The sequence below is a fragment of the Strix uralensis genome, chromosome 1 (assembly GCF_047716275.1).
Source record: "Strix uralensis isolate ZFMK-TIS-50842 chromosome 1, bStrUra1, whole genome shotgun sequence".
NCBI lineage: Eukaryota > Metazoa > Chordata > Aves > Strigiformes > Strigidae > Strix > Strix uralensis.
The window spans coordinates 98,263,029-98,272,143 of NC_133972.1; the positions used below are offsets into that span (position 1 = coordinate 98,263,029).

Sequence of the window (9,115 nt, forward strand, 5' to 3'; positions counted from 1 at the left end):
CAGCGAGAAACTGCCATGTACTGGCCGCAACCTCCCACCCCGCTGCGCCCCGTGGCAGCAGGGGGGCAGAGCTGGGAGCGGAGTCGAGTCTGGGACAGCAGGGAGGAAAAGTGCTGTTTCAATGTCTGGTTTTTTTGTTTCTCACTCCCTGAATCTATTTCAACTGGCAATAAGTTAATTTGCCCCAAGCCGAGTCAGTTTTGCCCACAACAGTAACTGGTGGGTGATCTCCCTGCCCCTTATCTCAACCCACAAGCTCTCTCATCCTTTTCCCCTATCTCACTGAGGAGGTGGAGTGAGTGAGGGGCTGGGTGGGCGCCTGGCGGTTTGCCAAGGGTAACCTGCCAGATGAGCCACCTTTCAAAACTCTCCCAAAGCCCAACCCTTCATTTAAATTTCAAAGGAACGTGCACTGATGAGTTTGAAGACAAGTGCAAGCACTGTTACTATATTTACAGCTCAAAGCACCTTCTAAGTCTTAGCAAATGTAAGTGTGCACCGAGACCAAGCCCTCACTGTCATCAAAATTATAAATTTAATAGGAAAAGTGGGGTTTTTGTTTGGTTGGTTGGGGTTTTTTCCAATGACATGTTGGCTTGGGAGTAGTTCCATCATTTCTCTTACAAAAACAGAAACTGCCTTATTTCAATAGGACAATCTAATGATGCTCTTAGAGGCCAGTCGGGTTTTCATCCACTTGCCATCAGCAGATGATGATCATTGCTGCTTCATCAGCTTTTTACCTGCTTGCGTTAGCAGAGTTTTCTATAAATGAAAATTCACCTGGGGATTTCATACTGCTCTGAGACAATTTAGCTAACTCAAATACAAGATGCACTGAGAAAACAAAGAGTCTGAATTGCCTTGATTATTAATAAGACCTCACTTTTCCAGGACTGCAATTATTTATCTTTATTTAAGAGAAACTAAGAGACTGTGCACCAAGTGCTGCTGAACCGCAAGACCAGAGAGGAGTCCTGCATTTCTTCTTACCAAGTTCAGCCAGCCAAAAAGAATAAATAATGAAGTACGTAGGTTTCTGCATACACTAAACAGATCCATTAAAGTGGATTTATCTGCACCATTTCCCTTAAATTACAATCATGCCCTACTTCTGTGCAATTTTCTGTATTTTGTGAAATTACGTTACTGGCAATCTAATCTCGTTTGGTGGCACTGTTACAGCGGGTTATGAAATACCTGTTGGGCTGATATTGGAAGTCCTGCTGACTTGTGAGTCCTGCAGCAAAACCTGAACACTGCTAGATGGCGGAAGAGACAGTCATATTACCTGCATCATCACTAGAAAAGAATAACCTTCACTTAATGTTCCCTTTCACTATTTCTATATGTTTTCTAAAACAAAAGCACGTTCATGTTAAGTCAAGAGAGTGCTAAGTAATTAATAACGTAAGAAGCAGGAGGAAGAATACTCCTGTCTGCTGCTGTGGTTCTGCTTTTTATCTCCCTCTCAAGTTCCACTTTGCAGGAGACAAACAGAGCAGCACAGCATTTCCCTCCCAGTCCTTGTCATCGTAGGAGGTGTTTTATTCTCTCTCACCATGTGCCTTCTCACCAGTCCTTTCAGCAGAGCCATTTCCATTAAAATATGAATATTCAGATACACAGGCGAGTGCAGTATGCTCACACAGCATACCCGAATAAATCTTGGCATAAATAAGGCAATTATTTAATCATACGTAAGGGTTTTATTACCCTTGAGCAACCCTTAGGTTTTACTAAACAATTAAAATTCTCTGGGGTTTTCATTCACTTGCCTGAGAAAAGATTTTTCAAGAGCATGTGTTCATTAGGGTTGGAGAATGTTTGGAGAGAACAAAAACCTTACCTAGTACATGTTTATAGCTCTCCAACACTAAACTTGTGGGAGCAGATTTAATCTCATAAACTTTATCCAAGTGGCACAAAAGTCAATCAGTTTGGACCACATCACACATTTATTTTTACAAAATAATCTAATTATTTTACTTTCACTATTTCAAAACTTAATTTGCATACCTGAATTTTTATATCTCTGCAAAACAATTTCTAATACATACAGAACTTTACTAAAAACATAAGCTAAGAATAGAACTGACTTTTTTGTGTTTAAATCAGGATGAGGTCTAAGAAATGCCAAATCTTCCAAACTGTTCTCATTTCAAGGTTCACTGTAGTCTCAGAGCCCCCATAGTTCCCAAATGGCTTTAAAAAACTGCTAAATGGCATTTATCCATTTTTAGAAAAAGCTAAGTAAGACTAACTTTCAAGCACTGCATTTTCCCCAATAGGAGAAAAAGTGCTTTTGAGAAACTGAAAATAAAGCACGGACACCACAGCAGCCAGCTCAGCCACACTAACCAGAGAATCCAAAGGAAAGCTTTTAATTTTTTTTTTCCATTCAGGGGCAGCTCTGTCCGGCCAGCGGGTGAGGACAGGTTATGTGAACAAAAAGCTGTGCATTTCATTCAGACCTTAGGTAAGAGCACCAAACACAAGCTAGCTCGGAACTTTACCATTGTTGCATGAAGATTTTTTAAGGAGCAGTGGAACCCAGGTGACGCTGGGACGTGGCATTTCTCCTTCCCGGCCACCAGAGCCCGATGCGGAGCACTCTCAGCCTAAGGCTTCTCCCATCTTGGTTTGAGGGATGCAGCTGCCGCTGGTTTTGCTTGTGGCTCCAGCCAGGAGTGAGGCTGAGCCCCTAATCCAAACCAGTGGATACACCCAGACCCGGACAAGGCCGCAGAGCGAGCAGTGCCTCTACCAGCACGCACATACACAGTCAGGGTGCTCCCATAAATCCAACAATAGAGCCCCACCACGCCCCCCATCTCCAGCCGGGCGGGGCTGAAGCTCACCAGCGAGACCCGCTGTCACCCACACTCTCCAGCTGCGCCAGGACACCGCACGCACGGAGCCTTCAGGTACCGCTGTGGGATTTATGCTCAGCTAATACCTGTGCCCAGACCCTGAGCCCCCGAGCCCTGCCGCTGGCTTCTACCTGTGCTCTTTCCCGCCACTGGCATCCTCCTACTCGCCAGCTCGAAGTCTGCTGGGGAGGTGCATTAGTGAGGTTCACATGCACGCCAGCATCCCCACAGCACCTGCATATAAAGGCACCGGCCAGCCTGCCCGCAGACCCTGACAGCCCCTGTGAGCCATGGCCTCTTCCCCCGTGGCAGGTGCTCAGACCTCTGGAGAACACACATCCACACGCGCAGATGCAGCGCAGAAAGCAAGGTTTGCAGAAAATCATCAGAAAAAAGATTTAATAAGAAACTGGGACAGACTGCAGCGATGAGGCACAGGGCTCAGTCAGACAAGAGCACTGCTTACATGAGACCATCCCTTTATCCCCCTTCGATTTTTCCATGCATGTTCTTCCCATGTCCACCCTGACCCTTTAGGCCCTCTGCTCCCGTCTCCCAAACAATGCGCCCCTGACTACTTTTTCCCATCAGTCCCAGTTTTGCTACATCCCTGCCCAAAATTGGTATTTCTGGTAACATTACCTGGGTCCCCCCCACCTTGCACAGTATTACTGATACAGCACAGTGAGCCTTGCAAAATTCCCCCCAACAGTCCCTTCAATTTTATGCACGGTTTGACCACCTTCCCCTTAAACACCAGTGAAATTCATCCATCTTTCACAACAGCTATCTGATTTTTGTCAGCTTCTCACTCCATTACTTGTGTTGGGCAGTTTCTCGTATGGTGACCTGCAGTTTCTCACGGACTTTTCAGTTGGCGAAACCTCAGGCCAGGGCCCAAACATCTGCCTGCATAACATTAAGACGACTTTTTTCAAAGACAGAAACAAAAAGAAGTGCAGACACTCTAAATTATCGTGGGTTTACTACGTGACAGTGCTAAAGAGACGTTTCTGCAAAACAGTTCGGATGCAATTATCTGCCGCAGCCAAACGTCTGGTTCCAGGTTTCATACAGCTCCAGGTCCTTCGAGGAGACGCTGGGCCGCACGGTCCTGAAGGCGCTCTCGAAGTCCAGGAAAGCAATAGGCCGGACTTGCTCCGGCATGATGGTTGCAATGTCCGTGGACTGAAGACTGCGGATAGGGCCCAGCGAAGCTTCTCGGCAGAGCTGGGTCATGTCTGCCCCAGAAAATCCATTCGATTTCTTAACTATGAGGTCGATTTCCTCTTCGTTTAGAGAGCAGTGCTCCTTTGACATGAGGCGGGTAACAATCTGCTTCCTAGCTGAGGCTTCTGGGAGAGGAATGTACAGTCTCTTCACTAGTCTCCTTCGCGCAGCTTCATCGATCTCTTGGGGTCGATTTGTTGCTCCAACCACCAGAATACGATCTTCAGAGGAGGTTGTTGCCCCATCTAACTGGACCAGAAATTCAGTTTTGATTCTTCTCGATGACTCGTGCTCCCCATCTCCACGCTGAGACAACAGGGAATCAATTTCATCAATGAAGATCACTGCTGGCTGTTGACACCGTGCCACAGCGAACAGTGCACGGACCATCTTTTCCCCCTCACCGACCCATTTGGAAGTCAGAGAAGAGGCGCTGATGCTAAAAAAAGTGGCTCCAGACTGGCAGGCGATGCACTTGCCTATAAGAGTCTTGCCAGTCCCAGGGGGGCCAAAGAGAAGAATTCCTTTAGGAGGACCACGCAACCCAGTGAAGATGTCTGGCCTCAGCATAGGCCAGACGACTATTTCTTTTATAGTAGCTTTAGCAAACTCAACTCCGGCAATGTCATCCCAGTTGACAGGAGGCCCGTGGTCCATGATCTCGTGCATGATGAGTTCAACCATTTTTGGTTCTATGTTCTTCAGTCGTTCATCTACAGGCAGCGATGGATCTGTTGGTCCTCTTGCATGAGGTTTACTCTGTGCTCCCCCGTTTTCATTTCCATCTTGTTTTGAAACTGGAGGAACAAACTTGCCAAACGGACCCCGAGATCTGCCTGCACCCAGTGATTTTTTCACACCTCCATGTGACGACACTGGTGCACGCTGGGGCAGGTTTTGAGATTTCTTTTGCTGATCCACCCACAGCTGTTCTTTTGCAGTTCTAAAACCGGGAACACTGCTCTCTTCATTTCTGCTTCTATACCCTGAAGAACTACTGGTTTCTGCACTAGTGGAAGCTTGGCATGCAGCAAGGCTAGGAATCACCATGCTGCCTTCATCAGCCAGACCATAAAACGCTTTTCTTTTTCCAGAACTTGTGGACCATGCAGGTACAGCGGACTGATTGGAAGAAGACAAATGTTGTCCATCACGACAGTTACCTGACGCTTTCAGAGAACTACTACTTGTTGCTTCTTTACTTCCAAATAGCGGAGTTGCCTGGAAACCTGTATGACCCTGTTCGTTTAAGGAGGCCGAAGAGGCAGGAAGCGTATACGGAGTTTTGGTCACAGGAGGCACGCTGCTTTGAAGAGACTTTGAGGATGACGGATGCTCAAGGAGATCTGGTCCCCGACTTGCACATTTTGCTGAGCCAGCACAGAGCTCAGTCTCTCCAGCACTGCTGAGGATACTGAGTTTAGGAAGACCTGGAGCGGTGGAGGAACTGACCCCTTTATCAGCTAGTACACAGGCAGCTGCTGGTGCCATCTGAGAGCTCTGGAAATTTTTGCCAGCCTGCATCCTCTCCTGCACACACTTTAAATCAAGTACATTATCTGTTGTCAAGGCAGATTGCCACTTGTCACTGTCATTTTGCTGACACTTTGCCAAAGTCAAAATGTTTTCAGCGTAGTTATTCAAGCCAGTCTCTATGTTGTCAGAGTCAATAATTGCAGAGTATTTCTCCGCGTATTTTTTAAACAGGTTGGCAGCACAGACCTGAGAGATCTCGGAGTTTGCCCATGCATACTGAATATGCAGGATTTTGGCACGGTATTCATCTGCCTTCTGTCCGGGTGTGCAGGTGCCAGAGGTAATAGCAAAGTAACTTTTCTGCCAGTCGCTCAGGTGCACAGTGCTGTGGGTGGGGGTTTCCATCACTGACACTGAAACATACATAAAATACCTGCTGTTATAAAATGCATTTCACAGCTATATCCTTTGGTTGCTTTCCCCCTTTCCTAAATACATATGCATGAGAACATACATTATTTTAATTGAGAGAAATAGCACAGTAGGTCTTGTAAGCTACTTAGCCAGGCTGGACACTTTACCATTCTCAAAAAACAACCAGCTTTGTGGTGTAAAGCCATTTAGACAGAGGTTCGCTTTTCTTCCTTGTTCAAAGAAAGAAAAGAAGGAAAAAAAAAAAAAAAAAAAAAAGAGCGTTTGCTTCTAACCAGAGGTCTCCTGGGGAGGGAAGTAGACTGCAAAGAATGGTAACAGATGGCCAAACAAAAATTGGCTTTGTTAAATGAAATCACCAGTGTCTTCACTCTGTTTGACAGAATACGAGGCACAGTGCAGAGGAGGACAGATTATACATCACTGTCAGAATGATGACATTTATTACAATGATGGTAATAAAAATGAAACAATTAAACTAATAAATAAAACTATATGCAAAGTCTCTGAGGGAAGGTAAAAGTGGAATGAATAAGCCTGAATGTAGTAAACTTTCAGATTAAGAAAATATTTACAGATTCATAGCAAATGTTCACAACTATTTATTCCATTCAGAACGTACTAAAATGTCCCCATTTTACATTTGAGAAATGAGAAAAAACCATTGCTTTAAACACACAGGAGCTTGTTTCTCAGTTTTAGAAAGTAGAATTTAAATTCCTTTAGCGATTTTTACTTAAAGAAATAGAAAAGATGACATTTGGCTAGGAAGGAGCATTTTGCTAGACTTGAAAAGATATGCTCGTGTTTATGATGTGTGTTCAAAGACGTCTTTCTCTGCAATGTATCATGTGCAGAGATATTTCTGGTAATGTCAAGAATTCATGATTTCAGAAGACACAGGCACAAGCAGAATGACAAGAAACCTACCACTGCCTCAACAGGGTTTGCAGGAAGCTCTGAACACACAGTATTTTCGATCTTATTGTCCGTAAGGGACATAGGTCTAATATATGACAGGACCTAAATACATCAAATTCTAGGGTTTTTTAGCTTCAGCATCTACCAGGATATTCTGGCCAGATAATACTTAAAACAAACCCTGTTAAAGTGGAGGTCCATATACTCTGCACCTCTTCCAACAGAGTATGTGTCAACTTGCAATCTTCTTCTGAATGGGCTACAGACGATGTACAAGTGCCGATCAGGGTACAGGTGTAATGTACATGCAAGACCAGGGAGACAGAGCTGATGGAATCTGGGGTGTAGGGGGGTTTCCTCTATTTACTTTCAAAAAGTCTTGCATCAGCATTAGGCAACAGAGCACAGTTATGGGTTACACACACAATGAATAGCAAGATAAATTATTTAGCTTTGGATTTTTTCAGACTTCAGCCCAACTTTGTAGTTTAGAAAAGTCAAAATATCTTTTACCTGCAAATTTAGTGCCTTTACATGAGAAGCCAACTAACACTTCCTCTGAAAAATAACTGTGAACTTGCACCTATCAAATAAGGTGCAAATTCCCACCATAATCCATCTGCAGCTGAGCGACAGGTGAACAGGAGACAGAAGGCCACGGCCTTTTATTTCTTTTCTCTAAACAATACACTAAATAACTGTTACTGTGAACATAACTTTTTTGTAACTGTTGAATCAAAAACACCTTGTGAAACATGGAAGCTAAGTTCAGAGAACATTTAGTAGCAGGCATTTGCTTCCATGAAGTATTTCCACAGATTTACATCGAGAACAGAAAAGCTCAAGTTTGCCACCACTTCCTAAAGATTTAGTAATCATCTTCACAGCATTCAGGGAAGGCCGTAACAAGTGAACAACGACAGCTAGTTTAAAATTTCAGGTTGATTTTTCTTAAGTATCTTCTAATATCATATTCTCTCCCTAATCTAATTCCTATTAGTTGTCCTCGTGGTCTTACTATTTTTCCCCAAGAGATAGCCAAATGCGTACATGGACAGTCAGTCGTTCAACATCCAAAACTATTCCCAGACTTTGCGGACACCATACTTCCAAACAAGTGTCTAATGTTGCGGGTTTATCAAAGCGCTGACAGTAATTAATTGCTGACATGCAAGTTCCAGCCTCAGCAAACAAAGCGGCAAGTAACTACCTGACAAGCCACGTGCTGGATCATTACACTCCTACATGAGCATACACACCCATTCCAACCAAGGGGGAAGCCTGCTCGCCCGTAGGCAGGAAAAGCAGAAGGGGAGCACGCCAGCTGCCCAGGCAAGGCTGAGCCCTCCGCCGCACCGGGGCAGGCATAGGCCGATACCGTCCAGCCGGCAAAAAGCCAGGGCCCCTCAGCCCCGGAGCCCCCACCGGCACAGCTTCAGCAGGTCACCCCCCTCAGCACGCCGGGGGAGAGGAGATTCCCCAGCGGCCTTCGTCCCTCCTCACCGGGGCGAAGGGACACACACCCCCACCCCCACACACCTCGAAACCGGCCGGGCTGGGCGGGCCCGCCCGTGCGGGCTCAGCCGCGGGAGCGCGGCGAGGGGCCTCGCGCCTGAGGGGAGGTGGCGCAACGGCCGCCAACCGCCTCCCCCGGCCGCGGCCCGGCGCCTGCGGCGGAGGGAGAGCGGGGAGGGCGGGCGGAGGCAGAGGGGGTCCCGCAGCGCGGCTGCCGCGCAGCCCCCACCCCCCCCCCACTTGCTTCTCCCGCCCGCCACCGCGGGCGCGCACGCACAGACCCACCAGCCACGGCCGCCGCCGCCGCGGATCCCGCGCCCCCTCAGCCCCGAGCCCCGCCCCGCTCCCGCCCACCAATGGGATAATGGGGCTCTGGGAGGCGCAGCCAATCAGAGATCGGAAGAGAGGGCCGAGAGGGAGGGGGGAGGGTTCGCTGCGCCGACGTCATCCCCTCGGGCCTACCGGGGCTCTGGGGGGGCGAGGGGGCCAGGCCCGCACGCGGGCCCTCCTGCTCCCTATTGGCTGCGCCTCAGGCGTACGCCCTCCAATAGACGCGGGATCCGTGCCCTGGGAGGTGGGCCGGCCCCGCCCCGTCCGCGACGCTCGGGGCGGTGCGCGCGTGTCGCGCCACGCCCCTCAGGCGCCGGCCCCGCCCCCGATGGCTGCCG

General features: G+C 47.6%; 1 protein-coding gene across 1 annotated transcript; it reads right to left on the minus strand.

The window, feature by feature from the left end:
- Positions 1-3,255: 3,255 nt before the first annotated feature.
- FIGNL1 (fidgetin like 1) lies at positions 3,256-8,781 on the minus strand. Its single transcript, XM_074874983.1, has 2 exons — positions 8,733-8,781; positions 3,256-5,992 (listed from the first exon to the last, which is right to left on the minus strand). The coding sequence occupies exon 2, from the start codon at positions 5,982-5,984 to the stop codon at positions 3,909-3,911; it is 2,076 nt and encodes a 691-aa protein (XP_074731084.1). The 5' UTR covers positions 5,985-5,992; positions 8,733-8,781; the 3' UTR covers positions 3,256-3,908.
- Between the last annotated feature and the right edge of the window lie 334 nt (positions 8,782-9,115).

Coding starts and splice junctions, on each gene's coding strand:
- FIGNL1 (XM_074874983.1), bottom strand. CDS start 5,984: ATGGAAACCCCCACCCACAGCACTGTGCACCTGAGCGACTGGCAGAAA.